Below are 22,997 nucleotides of genomic sequence, written 5' to 3'. Positions count from 1 at the left end.
AAGAATATGAAAAAGAATGTGTGTATATGTATACCTGAATCACTTTGCTGTACAGTAGAAATTAACACAACATTGTAAATCAACTATACTTCAATAAAATAAAAATTTTTTAATAAAAAAATAAACTTCTGACTCAGTTTCTTCATCTGAAAAACATGGGACTTCTCAAGGCCACTATGAGGATTAAATGAGATTGTGCATGGAAAGTTCTTAGCTTGGCACCTGGGACATAGTGCTCAAAAAGTGTTCCCTGTGAACTCCTTTGGGGGGTTTCTTCATTCTTTACTGATGCTTGTGAATCTAAATGAGGCTGCCCTTCTCTGCACTGATCTCTTTGACAAGAGGGCCCCTTGCCTGGGGCATGGGTTGAGCCTCCTGCCCCTCTCATCCCACGTGCACCACTCCCCAATTACACTGTGCCCCACCAGACAGCAGTGAGATCCAGGAGGACGACAGGGAGAGGATGCAGGGGTTCATGGTGCTGTCAGGGCTCAGTGCACCTGTGGAGCTAGGGACTTCTACCACCAGATGGTCAGGAAAGGGATGGAGAAGGGAAGACTTGCAAGACTCACTGTCTCTGGTCAAAGAACAGGTCTTGGTCAACCCATACTTGAAGACTGGCAAGTGTCAGAACCTCAGAAAATCCTGCCCAGGGCGAGGATTTATTAGAGGAGGTCATCGCGAGGACGTGACCGCTGGTTGCCCCGTGCAAGGGACCCGGGCAATCGGAGGCTCCTCACCCCCTCCCCCGTGCTTGGAATGTACCTTCTGCCCACTGTTCCCACAGTGGGAGGTGTTCCAAGGATGCAGCCTTAAGACAGGGATGCTGTTGAAACCATCTGCACGGTGTACACGGCTGAACCAGGCTAAGGCCTCCCTGTAAACTTTTAAGCTTCTGGAGGCGGGTGCAGAGATTGGCTGGTCTTGAGCCCGCCCCCAAACAAACACGTAAGTTCCCTTGCTGGTTAAAACTGCCACCTACCGGGGCTTCGCTGGTGGCGCAGTGGTTGAGAGTCCGCCTGAGGATGCAAGGGACACGGGTTCGCCTAAGGATGCAAGGTACACAGGTTCGTACCCCGGTCTGGGAAGATCCCACATGCCGCGGAGCCTGTGCTCCGCGACGGGAGGGGCCACAAGAGTGAGAGGCCCGCATACAGCAAAAAAAACCAAAACAACAACAAAACCCTGCCACCTACCAACCCGGAGTGGTCTGCCTCTTTCTTCTCTCTCTCTCTGCCCTCTGTGTGCCCTCCAGAGTAAGGGGCTGGTTTCAAATTTCACCCAGGAAGTTCCCAAGGTGAACCAGCAGGAAGCTGAGAATTAGGGAGGGGGAGGTGTGTGGCTTTTCTACCAAGTCAGAAGCTAATTTCAGGGTGCAAGTTTAGGGAGTAGGACCAGGGTCCACAGAAGACTTACACTCGCAGGAAGGAAAGGTTCTGATGGCTTTTTTGGTTTAAGGTACAACAGTAGGAAAAGCTGCCCAGAAAGGTCTTGGAGGCGCGCAGCGGGGAGGGGTGGGGTGTTGCAGGGTGCGAGACGTGGAATTTGGCCTCCTCTCAGCCCTTGACCTCCAGCTCCAAGTTCAAATTCAGCCTGAACTTCAGCCCTTTCCTCCTCTCTGTCTCTCCCCCCTTTCTATCTTCCTGTCTCTCAAAAACTTGCTACCTATAGGCAGGTCAGCAGCTCCCATGCGGACAGGATGGGCTGCCCCAGATGAGAAGGGAAGTTCTGGAAGGGACCCCTCTCCCAGTGCTCAGCCTGAGCTGCACCTGGAGCTCACACCTCCCTCTCCAGCTCCCCACCCGGCAGAAAATCATCCTACAGGGGCTTCCCTGGTGGCGCAGTGGTTGAGAGTCCGCCTGCCGATGCAGGGGACGCAGGTTCGTGCCCCGGTCCGGGAAGATCCCACATGCCGCGGAGAGGCTGGGCCCGTGAGCCGTGGCCGGTGAGCCTGCGCGTCCGGAGCCTGGGCTCCGCAACGAGAGGCCCCAACAGTGAGAGGCCCACGTACCACAAAAAAAAAAAAAAAATCCTACAGTATTTTAAGATCCCCAGATTATCTTTCATTGAAAACTCTTCCATACTGATTTTTCCAACTAGATGCATGTATAATATTATTTTGCTTGTTTTAATAAACAATAATTAACAAGTAAACATTCATTATCAAATAAATAATGATAAGCAAAACAATGGAAGAGGGATTGGCTAAAATGTTCATCGGCCCATCACAGACCCCGGTCCTTCCCAGCTCCCTCCCTGCATGTGAGCCTGGAGGCGTGGGTGTCCCTAGGATGCCCATGGGTGTCCCTAGGATGACCACCCTGAGGCTCACGCCAGTAACTCTTTTTCAGCTCAGGCAACGCTGTCCTATGTCTCCTCTACTCCAAGAGATGAATGTTCTAAACCAGCAGAAACCAGAATACCACATGCCAGTATGAAAACAGAGGAGGAAAAGGGGGTACAAAAACCCAGCAGTGGTGAGAACTTTTTTTAAAATTTATACTTCACCTTTTTCCATTAAAGTTGGGAATTACAGGGCTTCCCTGGTGGTGCAGTGGTTGAGAGTCCGCCTGCCGATGCAGGGGACACGGGTTCGTGCCCCGGTCCGGGAAGATCCCACGTGCCGCGGAGCGGCTGGGCCCGTGAGCCATGGCTGCTGAGCCTGCGTGTCTGGAGCCTGTGCTCCGCGACGGGAGAGGCCACAACAGTGAGATGCCCACATACCACAAAAAAAAAAAAAAAAGTTGGGAATTACAAAAGCATTTCTGCAATATTCAACATGAGCAGTGATACCATTTTTTTTTTCTTGTTACAAAAGCCCTGCCTAGGGCTTTTAGAAATTTCTGTCCGAATTTTAAATGCATATGTCCTTTGACCCAGTATGGTACACACAGTTTATTACCTACCCATCCCAAAAGCATTCCCTCCTTTCTTCTTGCTCATAGAAGCTCGATTTTTTTTTTAATTCTCAGCGCTTTTTTTTTAAGTTGTGTATTTTATTTTATTTTATTATTTTTTTGGCTGCATTGGGTCTTCGTTTCTGCAGGTGGGCTTTCTCTCGTTGTGGCGAGCGGGGGCTACTCTTCATTGCAGTGCACAGGCCTCTCACTGCAGTGGCTTCTCTTGTTGCGGAGCACGGGCGCTAGGCACTCGGGCTTCAGTAGCTGCAGCACACAGGCTCAGTAGTTGCAGCATGCAGGCCCTAGAGCACGTGGGCTTCAGTAATTGGGGCACACGGGCCCAGTAGTTGTGGCTCGCGGGCTCTAGAGCACAGGCTAGTAGTTCTGGCACACGGGCTTAGTTACTCCTCAGCATGTGGGATCTTCCCGGAACAGGGATCAAACCCGCGTCCCCTGCATTGACAGGCAGATTCTTAACCACTGTGCCACCAGGGAAGTCCCATCAATTTTTTTTTTTTGGAAGTATAGTTGATTTACAAGGTTGTGTTAATTTCTGCTGTACAGCAAAGTGATTCATTTATATATATATATACATTCTTCTTTCATATTCTTTTCCATTATGATTTATCACAGGATATTGAATATAGCTCCCTGTGCTATACAGTAGAACCTTGTTCTTTATCCATTCTAGAACCTCGATTTTTATAGCCACGTGGTCACCTGCCTCAGCCTCAGGGATGAAGCAGGATTAATTTAAGATCTTAGGTCACTTTCCCATTAGCGTTTGCAGACATTTGCTTTCCAGGCCTTCCTTGCAGCTCCAGCCAATGAGATGACAAGGGAAGCCTGGGAAGGCCGTGGCTTCTGGGGAAGCCACTCTCCATCAAGAAAAAGAGAGCATGGTCTGCTGTAAAGGTCTTTTCACCACTGCCCTCTACACACAACTTCCTGTTGTGACATCTAGAGCTGCAGCAACCATCCCACACCCATGAGGTGACCGGCACAAGAACAAAAGCCAACACACTGAGGATGGTGGAGACGGAAGAAATGACTCTGGCCATCAGTGTTTCGGTCCAGCTGCTGAACCAGCCTCACTGCCTCTCTCCAGACTCTGACGTGAGAAAATTAAATGTCTTTATTGGCTAAGCCACTATTAGTTAGGTTTTCTATTAATTGCAGCCCAACAAACTCCTAATGGGATAGACTTGGGAATTACATTCATTCTTTCACTCATTCAGCAAATATTTACTGAGAGCTTGTTCTTTGCCAGGCTCTATTTAAGAAACTAGAATTCTACTACCAAGAATTTACCCAGATTTATCTGCAAAAGTAGGCCATGATTTTTATATGTGAAAAATGTTAATGTCCAACAAGAGGTAACTGGTTAGTTATTTTCATAGAGCTGTATTAAAAGAATGTATGTGATGGCATAAAGGATCTCCAAGATATAGAATAAAAGATCTCCAAGATATAGAATATATTTTTTGTCTACATAAAAAATATGTATTTTAAAAATTATCTTGGTCCCAAGAACCTAAAGACATCCCTCCCTACAGCAAAGCTACCTGGAGGGGACAAAACACCTGTCTTGGAGCCAAGGGCTGGCCCCCAAGGAAAGTGAGCCAAGGTGGGACCATCCAAGTGACTCAAAGAACTAGCCACTCACCCCAGTTCCATTCCCCAACTCACATTCTCCAACAAAAGAAAGGTCAGCAAGTCCAAAAAGAGGCCTGACTGTCCCACTCCTGGACAAGCCTATGGCAAGTCACCCCGGGTTTGGCTTCCGTCCTTCTCCCCCCTGGCCACACCCAACCAGCATCCATTTCCAGTGTTCTCAGAAAGAAGGGATCCCCTATCCTTCCTAAATAAGTCAGTCCCATAATCCCACAGCCACGTTCAGACCCCCTTGCTCTCTTTCCTCATCTTAGCCCTCAAGGAGCACAGACAAGAGGGTCAGCATCAGCCTTTATTGGGGAAAAGAAGCACCACACACCCACTTTCCAAGCCCAGGGCTGGGTTTCCTACGGTCAGGGCAGCAGCAAGAACAGAAACAGAGCAGAGAGGGCAATGAAAGTCCCTGGGGGTGTCACAAGCCCCAGGACATCATCCTCTCCTGGCTACCAGGACAAGCCCCCTGGAGTCACCAAAGAAACTCAGGACACATCAGGACAGCTACGGCACCGGGCTCTCTGCAAGTAGAAGAAACATCAGGTCACAACTGTGCCCTCCTGGCTCCAGCTCCTCAAAATGTTTTTTCCCTTCCACCCTGGAGAAGTTTGGCAAAGATTGCTCTCAAAGGCCTTACATAGCTCCCTGCTTCCCAGACAATCCAGTCTAAACTGGCATTGAAGACTCTTATCATTCATTGACCAACCTTACATTTCCTGTTCAAAAAACAGCCTGTCTGTTCCCTTACACACTCTCTCACCACCCCCATCCCAGCTCCCCAAACACGTCACATACATTACCCCCTCTGTGCCTTTGCTGACCGTCACCAGACCACGCGTGCAGCATGTTCTCTGGGCTCTCCTCCCTTGGTCACATCCTGCCTAGGCTTTAGGGCCCAGATCAAACCCTACTTCTAGGAGAAGGACCTTCCCAAGCAGCCACACTTACTCTCATCACCTATACGTGCATACTGCCTATACAAGGGTTCTGATCTGTGACATAGAATCTTTCTCTCCAACTAGACTCTCCAGGGCAAAAACTGTCTTGCCCTTCTGGAGTCCCCACCCAGCACCTAAGCCAGTGCTCTGTACATAGCAGTTAAGGCCATTGTTACTGATAACAATGGGCCGTACTCACCTAATTCAAAATTAGACCTGATGGTCCGGTTGGGGTTCAGGGCCAGCTGGGGTGGCAGGATTGGCGGGACACAGAAACGGCCACAGCCTGACTTGCAGCACTTTTCCCCAGCTGGGCAGTTCTCATCCGCCATGCAGCTGACAATGCACAGGCCCACCAAAATGTTTGGACAGTCGCCACCCCGCCCTGTGGGATAAACAGGCATAGGTATAGAGACAGGAGGGTTGGCTGCAATGACTCCAAGTTCCCATCTGGGACTTAGAGGCTCCAGATGAATCCATCCCTGATTCTAACTAGATCTTAACCAAAGATCTGGCTGGAAAACCTTGAAGTTCAAGGATCCGAGCCCCTGCAGGGCCCCAAGAGAGCATCTGGACTAATGATTTCCAAATGGTGTCCCACAGGAAGTTCTCTAGAGGTACCTTGGGACTTGATACCTCTGTGGGTTTGGGGCTGGGGCAGGGTGGGATGCAGAAGGAGCAAGGCTCCGAGAGCACCACCCTCTCCCCCTATGCTTGGGCTTCCTACTAACACCCACTGCCTTCCTCTAGTTCTTTCAATGCCAACATGGGCCCCTTGGTCCTTGGAGGAGGGCTGCTTTGGGTTGAAGGGCTAGGAGGACTGGAAAGATGAGAACTCTGACTCCTCCCACGAAGAGAAAGAGAAGAAGGCCACAGATGGCTCCCTCCCAAGCCAACCCTGGGACCCCAGGAGCACTCAAGTCTTCCCCAAAGAGCCAACATACCTCCCTTAATGTCTCCATGGCAGGCATGGCCACAGCCAGTGCTGCAGCACTTATGTCCCTGAGGACAGGATGCGTCCCCATCACACAGCTCTTCACACGGAAGGGGGTCTGCAGGACATTCACCGCCAAACCCTGCCATAAAATCAGAGCACTGGGGCCCAGAGGTGTTCAAGCCCAGTGTTTCCAGTTATTTTTATTGGGACTCTGAGTACAAAATACCTTTTCCATTGAGTCCCGTGTGTACTTTATACCTATTTATGTGTAAAATGTGCATATTTATGTGCATACATGTACATGCAATGCTGATACTTTATATTCTATTTCTTTTTTTTTTTTAATGCTGACCACAAAATACTAAATAGCTATCCAGACTCACAGACTGAAAAGCACTGTTGAGGTCCAACACATTGTGGCAAATGCACTAGCTGCTACCCCCATATTCATCCTCCCTCCTTGCTTACTGTGGTCGACATCAACACTGCTTGCTGCTGGAATACGTGCTCTTGGGTAGCCCCCTCCCATACCGTCTCTGGGCTCGACTGGGTGACTTGCTTTGACCAACAGGACACCAGCCAAGTATGATGCAAGCAGAGGCTTGAGCAACACTTGCGTACTGGGGCTTGAACACTCCCTCTTGGAAACCACCCACCGTGCTGCAAAGCAGCTTGGGCTAGGCTGCGGGATAGTGCGACGCCTCCGGAGAGAGAACCTGGAGGAGGAGAGGCCATCCTGGACATTCCGGCCACAGTGGAACTTGCCAGGGAGCTCCCAGCTGCATGAAGGACCTCAGCTGTGCCACTGGGTATAAGAACTGCCCGGCTAAGCCCAGCCAACCCACAAAGCCACACAACTGTGAGAAAGAATGCACTGTGTTAATGTTGATGACTTCAGGATTGGGGCTTTGGGGAAAAAAAAAAAAAAAGAATGCACTGCGTTACGTCGCTAAGTTTGGGGATCGTTTGTTAGGTGACAATAAATAACTGAAGCATTTGTGAATAGAACCCCAGGCTTGTTCTGAGAGGCAGTGAGCCCAGTCAGCTAAAATGATTTGCTTCCCCCATATTCCCTTGTAACTAGGGGTGACCACAAACTAAGATATAAGCTGGGAAAACTATTGCATTGTTGGTTCAGAGAATACAGCTGTCAAACTGCCCTCTCATTTCTTTCTTCTTCCAGTCCAAAGACAGACAAGGAATCAGAGCAGCCTTCTTGCAACCAGGAGGCACCCAGTATGAAGACAAAGTCAAGAATTGCAAAGGAGAGACAGAGAAATTGTTTCATCGTGGAGTCACCACACCAGCCCTGGCGCTGACTTCAGGACTTCTTGTTATGTGAGAAAGAAGAATCCCTGTTGGTTTCATTTTCTGCTTCATGTAGCCAAACACATTCTTGATGTGCCCTTTCACAGCCCCTAAGAAGACAATGAAACTCAGAGAAGAGAAGGGGTTGGCCCAGAACTGCAGAGTGAGTCAGCGGCAAAGCAGGACAAAACTCAGCCTCTCGGTTTGCAGTGAAGCACTCTTTCTACTACACCATCCTTAAGACATGTGGGCAACAGGCCAGGTCCACGGGGGCAGGCACACCCAAGAAGTCACATCCAAACCAAACCCACTCACCATGACTCATTCCTCTCAGTGTTTATTTCAAGTTTTTTAAATGGAGGGGAAAATGACAGGCAATTCAAGCTTTGTAGAAAACCGAGACAGGACTGGCCCAGTGCCTCTGAGAACGAACATGTACATACGATTGGACACAGCTGGCTCTGGGAACTCTGACATGATGGAAAAAGCAAGTGTTGGACTCCAAGAGAATACATGCAGCTAAACAATCAAGATATAATAACCTGGCATCCTAGGATTTTCCGGAATAGCCCCTATTTCAAGTATTTTTTGCCATTGTCCGCTTGTGTCACAATTATGTGTCTTGATATATTTTATTCAGAAAATATGGTCACTGTAACCGCCAGATGTATCTCCCCACGCCTCCCCACCTGTCTGACAAACACTAAAATCCATTTAACAAGGAACAAAGCCTTTTACCCCACGGTGGAGAAGGCTGCGCATAAAATAAATCTCCCTGGTTGGGAAAAACACAGCAACATAAACTCACCAAGTCACCGTGTGCCCTAGAGTGGAGGCCTAGAATACCACACTTTCCAGATATCACCATTTTTCCGGGCCCAACTCTGAAGTAACCAGTGCCAGGAGGACCCTGCTACCTCTGCCCTTATCCTCAGGACCAGGCATAGAGACCAAAGCCCTACCCTCTCCCAGGCCAGGCTTCCTTGAGGTCCCTGGGGTTTTGTCAAATATTAGAAGCAATGAAGGGACACTTAGGAAGATAGGCTGAAGCCCTGAGGGTCACAGCACATCCCCTCGGACCAGTGCCCAGCAGAGCCACCCAGTCTAATGCCCCATCTGATGCTTGAATCCCTGCCAAACAATCCCCTACTCTCAGCTTGAACAGCGGGAATTAAGGGGGCTTCAATAGCTCCAAGCCAGACTACGCCATCCTTATACTTAAGCTAGACAGCCTTAGGTATAAGGAAGTCCTTCTTTATACTCAACCGAAATCTGTTTCTATCCATTGGTCCTTTTCCTATCCCCAGACACCTGGCAAAAACATGGCTCATGCCATCTCTTTAGCCATCCTCTGCCTTTCACTGTCTTAGCTTTGCCAGGCTAGGTAAGCTCAGTTCCTCATAACGCATGGTTTCCAGTCACCTCACAGGTATCTTAGCAGGAATCAGGATGAGAAATAGGAATGAGAGCCAGAACGGGGATGGTCATCCCTAGCCTCCAGATATGCCCCTATCCCAAGATCCCAAGCTATCACCAGAAAAGTAGAATAAAAAGCTGAAGCCTAGGAAGTACTCACACTTAGTCTTTACCGTTGCCCCAGCTCCAACCTTCCACTAGGGAAGAATGCCAGCTGCTGGCAGAAAATAAATTTCAAAACTTCTTAAGCCAAGAAGGGCCCTCTGAGCCTTCAAACCTACTCCTCTTCTCTTGTAAATAGACAGACACCCAGAAGCGGGAAGGATTGGCCTGAGGTCAATGGCCACAGAATTGGGTCCCAAACCCCCAGCTCTGACACTAGGTCCACTGCCCTTTAACCCACATCACGGTGATCCCCTGCACTCCGCAACGATCACCCAAAACCAAATCACCAAGCACTGGGACTCAGCTCAGTTCTGCCAAAAGACCCAGTGGTAGACAGTTTTAGGGGTTAGGAAAACTTATAAATAAACTAGTGTGTCTGGAACCCCCAAGACCACTCCTAGTTTTGGTGATTCTCTAGGACTCACAGGACTCAGCATACAGTTGTACCCATGGCCATGATTTACGACAGCACAAAAATACAAAGCAAAATCATCAAAGGGAAGAGGTGCATGAGGTGAAGTCCAGAGGAAGCCAGGCGCAAGCTTCCAAGAGTCCTCTCCCAGGGGAGTCACACAGGATGACTTCATTCCTCCAGTATGGAATTGTGACGGTACATGTGAAGTGGTATCTACCAGGGAAGCTCACTGGAGGCTTAGGGTTCTTCCTGCGGTCTGGTCACATGGGTGCTCTCTGCCTAGCTCATACCACTCTTATTAGTTACGGTGGCAGGAACCGTCTCAAAATCCAAATTCCCAGAAGCCCACCAAGGCCAATCTTGTGAGCAGGCCTTTCTGAGAATATCAGTCTTGGGCCTGCTGTGTCAACTCTTAGCTGTACAACCAGCAGTGAGGTTTTAGAAAAAGGGGACCCAAACACACAGGGAGCCCATGCCATCAATGCATACGAAGGATACAATGTACATGTCGTGGGACTTCCCTGGTGGCGCAGTGGTTATGACTCTGTGCTCTAGGGCTTCCCTGGTAGCTCAGTGGTTAAGAATCTGCCTGCCAATGAAGGGGATGCGAGTTTGAGCCCTGGTCCAGGAAGATCCCACATGCCACGGAGCAACTAAGTCCACACGCCACAACTACTGAGCCTGCGCTCTAGAGCCCGCACTCCGCAACAAGAGAAGCCACTGCAATGAGAAGCCCGCGCACCACAAGGAAGAGTAGCCCCCGCTCGCCACAACTAGAGAAAGCCCGCATGCAGCAACGAAGACCCAATGCAGCCAAAAATAAATAAATAAATAATAAATAAATTTATTTAAAAAGACTCCACACTCCCAGTGCAGGGGGCCCCGGTTTGACCCCTGGTCTGGGAACTAGATCCCACATGCATGCCGCAACTAAGAGTTTGCATGCCACAACTAAGGATCCAGCAAGCCACAACTAAGCAGCCCGCCAGCCACGACTAAGACCCAACACAACGAAATAAATAAGTAAATAAATAAATAAATGTTTTTTAAAAATAATAATAATGCACATGTCATAATAAGCAAAACAGAGGGTCACGGGGGATCAGGAGGGTTCAACTTTCATGCGGTGGAAGGCAGGCCATAAGGGAGCCAGAGGGGACAACTCTTAGGCCATAATCTGAATCTTCACTCCAAAACCTCCTCCTCCTCCTCCCAAAGTTGTCCCCTTCTCAGTAAAGACCACCACCATCACCCAACAGCTCCAGCCAGACACTCACCACCCTTTTTGACACTTCCTTTTCCTCAACACCCACATCTGCTAACTTCTTTCCCCGGGCCTGTCAGCTTCACCCTCAAAAGTACTTCAAGGGCTTCCCTGGTGGCGCAGTTGTTGAGAGTCCGCCTGCCGATGCAGGGGACGTGGGTTCGTGCCCTGGTCCGGGAAGATCCCACATGCCGCGGAGCGGCTGGGCCCGCGAGCCGTGGCCGCTGAGCCTGCGCGTCCGGAGCCTGTGCTCTGCAACGGGAGAGACCACAACAGTGAGAGGCCCACGTACCGTAAAAAAAAAAAAAAAAGTACTTCAAGTCTGCCACTCTTCCAGGTCTGCACTGTCACCACCCTGGTCTGAGTCATGATCACCCCCAACCCAGCCTGGCATATTGGCCTCTCAACTGGCCTGCCATCTTCTACATTCGCCCCATCCATTCTTCAGACACCAGCAGAGTAGCCTTTTTAAAATGAAAAGCGGATCAGGCCTCTCCTGCTTTTATAGCCCCCTTTAAAGGCCTCCCATTGCACTTACAATAAAGCCTTAGACAGAGGCCCCGGAGACTCCCCCAAAGTCTGGACTCTGCCTCAACTGGAACCACCTTCCTTCACCATCTCTTTCCTCCAGCCACACTGACCTTTCCCCTCCTTAAAATAGTAAGCCCTAGACGCAAGAGGGGAGACATATGGGAACATATGTTTATGTATGACTGATTCACTTTGTTATAAAGCAGAAACTAACACACCATTGTAAAGCAATTATACCCCAATAAAGATGTTAAAAAAAAAAAAAAAATAGTAAGCCCTGCCCTACTCCACTGCTTTTGCCCCTGCAGTTCCCTCTTCATAGCACTCCACCCAATGGCCAGCTCCTTCTCGTTCTCCAACTTAAAATGACACCTCCTCTTTCCCTCTCTTTTCTTTCCCTTCATTGCACTCATCACGACTGGTGGTTATTCTTGCTCGTTTATGATTATTTACTGTGTCTCACATCAGAGGGTGAGCTCCATGAGAGCAAGGGCCGTGGCTACCATGCTTACCCCAGGATGCCCAAATGCCAGGTAGGGTAGACACTCAATATGTATTGAATCCATTTATAAGTGAGCAAGTGAATAGACAAGCCAGACCTCAGATAGTTGGGAGGGAACCTGAACAGCAAGGTGCTGGGCATAACTATGTGAGCCGTCAGGTATTATCTGGCAGGTTTTGTACAAGTTTCTTATGTGCATTTCTTCTCAACTGCATGCTGTAGACTGAATATTTTTATTCTCCGAAAATTCATATTTTGAAACCTAATCTCCAAAGTGAGGGTATTTGGAAGTGGGGTCTTTGGGAGGTGATTAAGCCAGGAGACTGGAGCCCTCATGAATACTAGTGGCCCTTACTGCCCTTCTGCCACGTGAGGTCACAGCAAAAAGACGGCAGGCTACAAACCAGGAAGCAGGCCCTCCCAGACACTGAACCTGCTGGACCTTGATCTTGGACTTCCCAGCCTCCAGAATCGTAAGAAATAAATTTTTGTTGTCTATAAGCCACCCAGTCTATGGTATTCTGTTATAGCAGCCCAAATGGACACTGCATTATCACTCTATGAGATAAATACCCTTATCTCCATTTTAAGGATGATAAAAATGAGGTTCAAAGAGATGAAAGGACTTGTCCAAGGCCACAGAGCCAGCAAGCAGAGGAGCCCGGTTCAGACCCATGCTCAGACCCGAACTGCCTCAGGGGAGCAGGTCCCAGGGTCTGTCCTGTGCCCTCAGACACCCTGACATTCCTCCAAGTTACCAAACAGACAGGACAGGCTATGGTAAGCTTCTGGCAAATCAGAGCTTAATGAAAGTAGAGATTATTCATAGCCCAGGAAGGGGAATTCCCTGTGCAGTGGGCTGTAGCAACGAGTCCCGCTGGGTGAGTGGGCCAGCCCTCCTCCAGGAAAAAGTAGTTAGCTAATATCCCAGCAGAAATATTCCTTCCCACCAGACGAGGAACCCCACTCAGCCAGTGGGCTCTGGGAGAGGTGCAGAGAGATCACTACTCTAACCGGCCAAGCTCCAAGGAAAGAGGAAGCCCCATCTGGGCTGGCCAGGGCCCAGGGCAGCTCACCAAGCTGCCTCGCCTGGCGGCCGGCCTCACCCTCAGCCCCCGCAATTCAGCCATCACCTTCAAACACTGCGAAGATTGTACCAGGCCTGACAAGTTGACAGTGAGTGACCCGCGTGAGACAGATTCCCAGGCTCTGGTTCCAGAGCTGGCCCTCCAGAGTCCTGGCAAAGAGTACAACACTCTATTCTCCCTTACGGGCAGGCTGCCCAAGGGAGCTGCTGCAGCCAGGCGCAGACAACGCCACTGGGTACAGGGAAGGGGCCTGCTACCTGGGGAGGTTTGGCTGGAAGGAGGCCAGCCTTAACAGGAACCCTGAGTTCAAAGTATAAGATGCAGATAATCAATGGCCTGTTCTCTCCTGACAGAAGGCAAAGAACTGGGGACACGAGTGATTAAAGGAGAAGAGACCCCCCAAAAGGGGAAAAAAGAGGTGAGCTAAATTTCAAGAGCCAACCGAGGAGATAGGAAGCTCTCTGGCTCTATCTAGCCCAGAGGCAAGATCGGAAAGGAGACTCGGATTTCGCCTCTCAAGCCAACATACCCTTAGGGGTGCCTGCTCGACAGAGCCGACCACAGCCTGCGCTGCAGTGCTTCTGCCTAGCCAGACAGGATTCATCCTCCCGGTATGGCTCTTTGCATGGGGTCTTATCGCGAGGGCATTTTCCTTCTTTCACTGCAAAAGTTATCACTTGAGATTGGGGCAACTGGCGAGGCCTCAAGAAACAGGGAATGGAAGCCAAATGTACTTCGGGGACTTTTAGTCTCTCCAAGATTCCTGTCAAAAATATTTCTGGGGCTTCCCTGGTTGCACAGTGGTTAAGAATCCGCCTGCCAATGCAGGGGACACAGGTTCGATCCCTGGTCCGGGAAGATCCCACATGCCGCAGAGCAACTAAGCCCATGCGCCACAACTACTGAGCCGGCGCTCTAGAGCCCGCAAGCCACAACTACTGAGCCCGCGAGCCTAGAGCCCGTGCTCCGCAGCAAGAGAAGCCACTACAGTGAGAAGCCCGTGCACCGCAAGGAAGAGTAGACCCTGCTCGCCGCAACTAGAGAAAGCCCACGCGCAGCAATGAAGATCCAACGCAGCCAAAAATAAATAAATTAAATAAATAAATAAATTCAAAACAAAATATTTCTGCAACCACTTTCCCCTTCTCCCACACAGCTGCTAACATGCACCCAGCACCACACATGGACCAGCCACTCTGCAGAGAGAGAGAGACAGAAAGCTTGGGGCGATCCTATTCTCACCCTAGGGTGAGAGCCCTCGGGAAAAGCTAGAACCTCTAGTAAGCCAGACTGGAAGTGCTATCTCCAGAGAGGACAGAGAAAGCCAGGAAGACCTATCCTGGCTGTCCCAAGAATCTATGCGTCCAGTTCTGTTCTACAGAGAAGACCATCTCCCCAGATGAGGACCCTCACTCTGGGAGGAGGCAGGGGATGACTTCTCTAGTCATTTTCTATTGCTGTTAGCCAGGGATCCCAAATGATAGCTCACCATGCTCTCCTGCAGTCACCCAGGACGCCACAGACCCAAGAGCAAGAAGTGCCTTCAGGAGGAAGAGGCAGCTCGACATGATGATGATGCTGAGGGTAGAGATGAGAACTCAGTTCAGGCCAGACGTGTACACCTTGCCTTGTATCAATACATCAACCGAGGGAAGGGCAAGACTAGGGGATTGGTCTAAGGCCAGCCACAAAGTTTTCCCTTTCGCAATAATCCCCAACGATGTCTTCTCCAGACAAGAAGAAAAGTGACTGGTTGCTGGTGTGTGGGAAAATTCCTGGCACTACCAAAAGACACACGTGATGGGAATGATCAAACTCTGCAGTATACACAACATCCCTGGACAATGATGAGGAATCTAATGGGCAGCTGAGGAAATGGAGGGATGGCCACTGGATAAAGGATCAAAGAGAGCCTTAGAGGGTTTTGGAAGGACACAGCTACAGCTGTAATGAGAGAGGAAAGGACTAGAGACACAACTAAAGAAAAGAACCAAAGCTAATAAAATGCACTGTGGCTCCTGTCCATCCTAGCAACCTAGAAAACAGAGAATGGAACAGACTGCTTAGAAACTATCCAAAAACTACAGAAAAGCAGTGTTTAGATTTGTTCAGAACTAATATAAATGCACCAAAAACCTAAATCTTGGTCCCTCTAGCCCATACAGGGTATTATTGGACTATATGAAGGTTAGTCAACAAAACCCAAAAGAACAGCTGCTATGACTCAAGTAGTAACCTAGGTCATATATACTCCCTTTCTTTATCTCTTCTTCCTATATTTCTTTTTATTTTTTTTAATCTATTCCTTTGGTCAACCATGATACCTAACAGCAATACCTATTGGCATTGCTTAGCCTAATAAGGTTAAAGGGTAAAAACCTCCTTAATAGGGACAAAGAGTTTGGTGCCAGAAAGTTGCCTTATTGTTTTAAGGCTGATATTGGAGCGTGGAGATAATTAACATTTATTGATGACCTAACATGTGTTTTATACACATTATTTATTTTATGCCTCACAATAATCTTGCAGAAGTAAGAAAACTAGTTCAGAGGGAAAATTAGCCAAGGTCATTAAGCTAGTAAGTGGTAGCTGCTGGAATTTAATAATAGTAATGACATAACATTGTTTGAGGGTTTACTACTGCCAAGGTTCTAAGTACTTTACATGAATTAACTCACTTAATTCTCATTGCAACCCTATGAGTTAGGTACTATTATCCCCATTCTACAGATGGGGAAACTGAGGCACAGAAAGAAATGTGGGTCACAGCTAATAAGTAGCAGAACAAAGGTAAGCAGTCCAATCCCATAGTCAGTGTTAACCACCATATCATAATGGATTTGAACTCAGATCTTTCTAACTGCAAAACTCATGCACCTTCTACTACCCCGTATTACGACCTGATAAAAGTAATTTTATCTACCACCCATAAGTAGATCCAATTCTATTCATGGACGTCTTACCTCTAATGCAGAGCTAAAGGGGCTCTGGGGAACTCCACAGCTGTTAAATCCCTGCATCCCCAGCCCATCCCAGTATCACGCATCTGGGAGAGAAGCCCAGAATCTTCATTCAGACGCCAAGAGGCAATCCCTGGGGTCAAGGCCTGGAGAGACCACTGGGTGAGTGGGATGGCATGGGCCAGACCCCCTCTTGCTGGGTTTCGGGGTCCTCGCATTGGGCCCATCCAATTCCGGGGGCTGAGTGCCAGGCATATTAAAATCTAGTTTTCCAGAGACAACTGCAGGCGCCTCGGTACCAAACGCTGCCCTCCGCTCCCCAACACCAGCCCGAGGAAACCTGCTCCCCTCCTCCTGACCCGCACTTCTCCACGGGTCTTGGTCCGGCCAGAGAAAGATCCTTGACTGAACACCCACAGTTTACACCCGAGGGGCGGCCGCTCCCGAGAGGGAGCCTGGTCAACCTACCACAGGGCCTCTAAGCGTCTGGGACCCGGCGAGACGCGGCGGCTCGGTTTCCCTGGTAACCCTGCCGCTCGCTGCGTCGCGCTTCCGGAGACTGCAGGCGGCGCGCTCCAATGACGTCACAGAGAGACTTTTCAGCCGGTGACAGAGTCGGGCTGAACTTGTGGATACCGGGGGCGCCATGGGGGCCACTGGAGACGCTGAGCAGCCGCGGGGACCCGGCGGGGCAGAGCGGGGCGGACCCGAGCTGGGAGACGCGGGCGCAGCGGGGCAGCTGGTTCTCACGGTGAGGGCGTCCCCGGGGAAGCCGCGGCCAGGCCTGGGCTTGGGCCCCACAGGGCCTCGGGCTCCCGGGACCCTGGCCCGTGGGCGAGAGAACGAGGCGGCTGGTGCTGCCGAGGGGTTGTGGTTGTCGAAGTCCGACGACCCGGCTTCATATTCTGGTGCCGCCCCCCCAGCTAGGTGACGTAGGCCGGCCCTGCCAAGCCCCTGAGCGCCAGTTTTCTCTTCTCGAAAATGGAGATGATTAGGCCCTGCCTCGTAAAGTTGTTGTGGGAAAGGATATAAATGCGGGTAAAGCGCCCGGCGCCTCATCTGGCACAGAGTAGCCCCTCGGTGGACACTGATTCCTTTCCTCCACCCGTTCCTGAAAAAGTGGGGTTGGGATTTGGGGGCAGGAAGCTTTTATCTCGGTTCCTCTTCCCTGGTAGGACCTTCCAACCACTGCCCTCCCCCCTACCCCAAGCGGGGAGAGACGGTGAAAGCACCTGAGAAGCAGGGATGTCTAGGTATAACTTAATACCCACCCTCCACCTCCACCCCAGCGTCACGGACCTCGGTGACATCTGCTCCCTTGGTCTCCACAGAACCCTTGGAACATAATGATAAAGCACCGGCAGGTACAGCGGAGGGGCCGCCGCTCACAGATGACAACAAGGTAAGGCTGGCCTTGGGTGGGACTTCCTCTCCCAGGCACTGGCTTGGGAGGCAGCTTTTGGGTCCCCACTGCACAGAGCTGAGAAAGAGATCATCGGCCAATAGAAAGAGGAGATTCAGATTCTGTAACTCTGTGTGACCTTGAGCAAGTCATTTCCCTTCTGAACTCAAAAGAGGGGGCATGTTGATTCAACAGTGCCCAAGGTCCCTAACATTCACAGGCTCTGCGTTTGAAGGCTCCAAAGAGGCAGGATAGCATGGAAGTTAAAAAAATGTGGGGCTAATAGTATCCATCTCAGGGAAGGGAGAGAGCACAAGATGGGTCTTTGGGATGCTGGTTATATATGTTTCTTGACCTGAGTAGCGATTAAAAGGATGTTCACTAAAACTGTTTGTTAAAGTGTATAGACTTTTTCTGTGTTAAGTATTATACCTCTATAACACTTTAAAAATAATGCCATTCCATAGAGGTATGAGTATGAAATAAAGTCCTGCATCTATGTGGTTTGCAGAGCACCTGGGCACGTGGCTAGTTTTCTGTAAAAGCCATATGTTATTGTCATTAAAGGGTCCTATCTCAATAATTGGCTGGGCAGAGTAGGAAAGGATATGTTTGGGACATGCCTCCTGACTGTGTCTCCTTCCTGAATGCAGTTTCACAGATCCTGCCATCTCCATGGATCTCCTCCGAGCTGTCTTGCAGCCTAGCATCAATGAGGAGATCCAGACTGTCTTCAACAAGTACATGAAGGTGAGAAGGACACAAAGATAAAAATTAACAGGAATAAAGACTCATGGGCAGTCCTTGCCTGCATCACAGTCTCTCTTTCTAGTACACACAGATAATCAAAAGTTTTCCAATTCTGAACCCCCGAAGAATGTTTTTCCTCTTTGGGGGTAATTTGAATTCCTCTTCTTGTTACCAAACCAAACTCGGGTCTTACTGCTTGCCCACGTGCAGTGAAGCCAATCTACTGTCCCTGGGTTGTGGTGAAGGAAAGTACAGCATTTATTGCAGGGCACCAAGCAAGGAGTCCAGGACAGCTAGTGCTCAAAACACCCAAAGTCCCCGATGGGTTTAGCAAAGCTTTTTTTTTTTTCTTTTACGGTATGCGGGCCTCTCACTGCCATGGCCTCTCCCGTTGCAGAGCACAGGCTCGGGACGCGCAGGCTCAGCGGCCATGGCTCATGGGCCCAGCCGCTCGGCGGCATGCGGGATCCTCCCAGACCGGGGCACGAACCCGTGTCCCCTGCATCGGCAGTCAGACTCTCAACCACTGCGCCACCAGGGAAGCCCCCTCAGCAAAGCATTTTTAAAGGCAGAGTGAGGGAGGGGCATCCCAGGGTCTGTGATCAGCTCGTGCACAATTCTCTGATTGGGTGATGGTGAGGTAACGGTGGTGTCACAGGGGTTAACATTATTAATCCTTAGGCTCTGGGGGCTATGTGCTCATATTCATCAGGTAGTTCATTTCTTCCCTTTGGTGGTGGATTTAGCATCTATAAGACAATTCAGGAAATGTGCATCAGATACTGTTATCTAGGTACTTGAGGGAGGAGCTAAAGCAGAGGATATGAGGGAGGGGTCTGCCCCCGGGAAGGCCCCATAGGGTCCTGCTCCGTTACATTTGGCCAAGCTGTTGTGAGGATGAAGTGACTTAAGTGTAATATGCTTAGCACTGTGCTTGGAATGCAGGTGTTTTTATTACTTGTTTAATAATATCATCATTATTACTATTTAAAATTCTTTTCAAGATCTATTAATAAACTTATACATGGCTCTACCTGGATGTCCCATGGATACTTCAATCCCAGCATATTCAGGACTGAACTCTTTTTTTTTTTTTTTTTGCGGTACGCGGGCCTCTCACTGTTGTGGCCTCTCCCATTGCGGAGCACAGGCTCCGGACGCGCAGGCTCAGCGGCCATGGCTCACGGGACCAGCCGCTCCACGGCATGTGGGATCCTCCCAGACCGGGGCACGAACCCGTGTCCCCTGCATTGGCAGGCGGACTCTCAACCACTGCACCACCAGGGAAGCCCAGGACTGAACTCTTGTTTTTCTTCCTAAACCTTCTCTCTTGTGTTTATTCATTCATTCAAAAAGTATTTACTGAGCACCTACCATAATGCAAGCACTATCCTAGGCACTTAGGGATGTAGCAGTGAATAAAATGGACAGTGTCCTTACCCTCTTTAAATAAATGTGTACTTTGTCAGGGAATGCCAGAGAGAACAGGAAGAGAGTGACCGATAGGGAACAAGGATGCTATTTCATAGCTTGTGGCTAGGAAAGCCCTCTGATAAGAGGACATTTGAGCAGAGACCCAAATAAAGTGAGGAAAGAACAAGTTGTGCAGATACCTGGAGGGAAAGCAACCCAGGCAGAGGGAACAAGGGCAAAGGACCTGAGGCAGAAGCATGCTTGGCACATTCAAAGCAACAGAGTGGCTGGAGCCAGCAGAGCCGGAAGGAGAGGAGAAGGAGAGGTGACCAGACAGGTAACAGACTCAGCTCAGGCGGAACTTTAAAGCCGTGGTGAGGACTGTGAATGAAATTTATTGCTTGCCACATCAGGAAATAAAGGATGTTGCAGCCATCAAGCCATCACATTACAGCCACCCTGATGTTGAGCCATGAGGGAACTCAGGATAGAAACAGGATGCCCGCCATCTAGCGGTCAACTGCTGCAGCCACCCCTGACCGTGCACCTTGAGGAGACTCAGGATGAGAAAGCACAGGATCCTGGTCCCAGATAGCTGAGGTGCATATCAAAGGAATAATTTCATTGAGCCCGGACTCTTGCATCTTCCCATGCATAGGAAAGTGCTAAATTCCTTAATTTGAGATGTCTGGTTTTCTTTATTTAAGAGTAATCTTTTGATGTTCCGACTCCGTGGTCTTTGTTGCGAAAACTCCTATATATCCTGGCTCCCCGCACTTGCCTCTTTGGAGTAGTCCCTCAGAGCTGTCTGAGATGCTGTGTCCCAGGCTTAAGTCCTCAGTTTTGTCCACTGAATAAAATATAATCAACTTTCAGGTTGTGCATTTTCTTTCCAGTCGACAGGACTTTGGGTTTTATTGCAAGTAAAATAGAGGCTTTTGGAGAGTTTTGAGCGGAGTTCATGATCTGAACACTTTTAAAAAGTCGCTCTGACAGTTGTAAAGAGAATAGACTTCAGGAGGACCAGTTAGGAGGCTTGAGATGATAGTGGCTTGGGTGTTAGCAGTAAAGGTGTTGGGAAAGAATCAGATTCCGTATGTGTTTTCAAGGTAGCAACAGGATTTGCTAATGATTCAGATGTGCCGGGTAAAAGAAAAAGAAGTAAACAACTCCAGAGTTATTTGTCAGGGTCAACTGTAAAGATAGGATTGCCATTGACTTGATATGAGGAAGATGGAGACAAGCAGGGGAAATCAGGAGCTCAGTTTTGGACAAGTTTGAATGGGACCATCATTCACTTAGAAACCAGAGTCCAGTGGCTCTGCCCTCTGCTCCATCTTCCATATCCAGTAGCGGGGTCCTGTACCTTCCACCCCACAGTATGACCAGCATACCCTTATTCCTTGCCTCTGCCTTGGTTCAGGCCTTCATTATTTCTCATTCAGGCTCCCACTGTAATCCCTAACCGCCTCTGTTCTTTCCCTCTTTCAATCCACCCTCCATACAGCTGCCAGTGATCTCTCAAATATAAACCCAATGGTGTCACTCCCCTATTTAAAATCCCTCCACAACTTTCCATTTTTTTCTGGGTGAAATCCAAATTCCTTAACATGGCACATGTGGTCCCCTGTGATCAGCCACACTCCCCTACATACCTAGTTATTCCTGCCCCTGACTTCTGCACATCCCAGAATGCACCAAGTATTCTAATACCTCTGTACCTCTACATGTGCAAAAATAAAGAGGTTAAGCACCTAGGAAAAGGCTAGACCAGCATTCAATCCAGGACTGTCTACCTCCAAAGCACTTTCCTTGTTGCTTGTCCCAGTAGTGGATGCCATGATTCAGGAACTTTCTCTCCTGAACAAATGCTGGATAAACACAATTTGTGGCTTCATGTAGTCTGCAAAGATAAGTCCTTGCCACACTTGTTTTTATTTTATTTTACTTTTTAAAATTTTATTTTTGGCTGCGCTGGGTCTTCATTGCTGCATGCAGGCTTTTTCCAGTTGCAGTGAGCGGGGGCCACTCCTCTGTGGGGTGTGCAGGCTTCTCACTGAGGTGGCCTCTTCTGTTGCGGTGCGTGGGCTCCAGTAGTTGTGGCACACGGGCCCAGCAGTTGTGGCGCACAGGCCTAGCCACTCCACGGCATGTGGGATCCTCCCGGACCAGGGATCGAACCCGTGTCCCCTGCATTGGCAGGCGGACTCCCAACCACTGCGCCACCAGGGAAGCCCCACACTTGTTTTTAGACAAGGTACAAATGACTTGATTACATCACAGCTTCAGGTAAGTCCAGGCTCTTGATCGACCTCATCTGATCACTTTGTTTAATGATGTTCCAAATCTCAGCTACCCATTTTCTTAAAAATGTTTAGAAAAATAACTTCTAGAAATAGCTGATTTTATCCAAGACATTGTGAATTTTATTCATTTATTCCTGTTATTACTAAATGCATGCCCCTTTAAAAAGAATATTCTAATAATATAGCTTAGGAAATGGATTTATGGGTGGATAAATGGGATGGGTAAATGAATACATGATAGCAAATATAGCAAAATTGTGGACTAGGTGGTACGTATTAGTATTCTTTGATTGAATAACAGTAAAAACCAAAGTCACTAAAACTCACCTCCCAGGATACCAAACTGTTAACAATGACATAGTCTCCTATATTTATTTGTGTGTGTGCGTGTGTGTGCGCGTGCACTCACTCATGTTTAAAAAATACATGGGATCAGGGAATTTCCTGGCGGTCCAGTGGTTAGGACTCGGCACTTTCACTGTTGTGGCCCAGGTTCAGTCCCTGGTTGGGGAGCTAAGATCCCACAAGCCGCACAGTGCGGCCAAAAAAAAAAAGAATACGTAGGATCATTTTACACACACTGTTCTGCAATTCAGTTTTTTCATTTCACAATATATTTTGGTCATGTTTCTAGATCAATACATAATAGCTCACCCTGATTCTTTTATAATAGCTGCACAGTAATCTATTGTATGGATGTACCACAATTTAATGAGCTAGTCCCTAGAACATTCGGATTACTTATAGTTTTTGTCTATTACAAACAATGCTACATTGAGCACTTTGAATGTATATCTTTGTTAACCTGTGAGAGTATTTCTAGGGGATAAATTTCTAAAGATGGAATTGGTGGGTAAAAGAGGAAACATATTTTTCCCTCAAGAAAATTTGTCTCCAGAAAATGTTGTTGTTGTTGTGTTGCTTTTGTTTGTTTGTTTGGTTGGTTTTTTTTTGGCCACACGCCACACAGCGGCATCTTAGTTCCCCAACCAGGGATCAAACCGGTGCCCCCTGCAGTGAAGGCACGAGTCTTA

The 22,997-nt window shown here is 48.9% G+C and overlaps 2 protein-coding genes across 3 annotated transcripts in view; one reads left to right on the top strand and one right to left on the bottom strand.

Moving 5' to 3' along the window:
- Nucleotides 1–4,888: 4,888 nt before the first annotated feature.
- WFDC3 (WAP four-disulfide core domain 3) lies at nucleotides 4,889–16,607 on the bottom strand. 2 transcript variants are annotated; one of them, XM_079944637.1, is made up of 5 exons: nucleotides 16,561–16,607; nucleotides 14,622–14,710; nucleotides 6,451–6,582; nucleotides 5,706–5,891; nucleotides 4,889–5,089 (listed from the first exon to the last, which is right to left on the bottom strand). In XM_079944637.1, exons 2-5 carry the CDS (start codon nucleotides 14,698–14,700, stop codon nucleotides 5,073–5,075), a joined length of 414 nt encoding a protein of 137 aa, XP_079800763.1. In that variant the 5' UTR covers nucleotides 14,701–14,710; nucleotides 16,561–16,607; the 3' UTR covers nucleotides 4,889–5,072. The 2 variants fall into 2 exon arrangements, with proteins under 2 accessions (XP_079800763.1, XP_079800762.1); XM_079944636.1 differs by lacking the exon at nucleotides 4,889–5,089 and having other exon boundaries at nucleotides 5,516–5,891.
- Nucleotides 16,608–16,626: 19 nt separating this feature from the next.
- Nucleotides 16,627–22,997, top strand: part of DNTTIP1 (deoxynucleotidyltransferase terminal interacting protein 1) — a 25,083-nt gene continuing 18,712 nt past the window's right edge. Inside the window, exons 1-3 of the mRNA XM_079944635.1 lie at nucleotides 16,627–16,843; nucleotides 17,424–17,494; nucleotides 18,148–18,244. Of these exons, the coding sequence (XP_079800761.1) occupies nucleotides 16,739–16,843; nucleotides 17,424–17,494; nucleotides 18,148–18,244 (273 nt within the window). The 5' untranslated portion in view covers nucleotides 16,627–16,738. The remainder of the gene's footprint in view (nucleotides 16,844–17,423; nucleotides 17,495–18,147; nucleotides 18,245–22,997) is intronic.

Source organism: Stenella coeruleoalba (assembly GCF_951394435.1).
Source record: "Stenella coeruleoalba genome assembly, chromosome: 15".
Taxonomy (NCBI): domain Eukaryota; kingdom Metazoa; phylum Chordata; class Mammalia; order Artiodactyla; family Delphinidae; genus Stenella; species Stenella coeruleoalba.
Note: the sequence above shows the minus strand (reverse complement) of the source record. Positions and strands in the feature narration are given on the sequence as shown.

Coding starts and splice junctions, on each gene's coding strand:
- WFDC3 (XM_079944636.1), bottom strand. CDS start 14,700: ATGTCGAGCTGCCTCTTCCTCCTGAAGGCACTTCTTGCTCTTGGGTCT. Junction 6,583..14,621: donor GGTGACTGCAGGAGAGCATG/GTGAGCTATCAT, acceptor ATTTTATGGCAG/GGTTTGGCGGTGAATGTCCT. Junction 5,892..6,450: donor CCATGGAGACATTAAGGGAG/GTATGTTGGCTC, acceptor TTTATCCCACAG/GGCGGGGTGGCGACTGTCCA.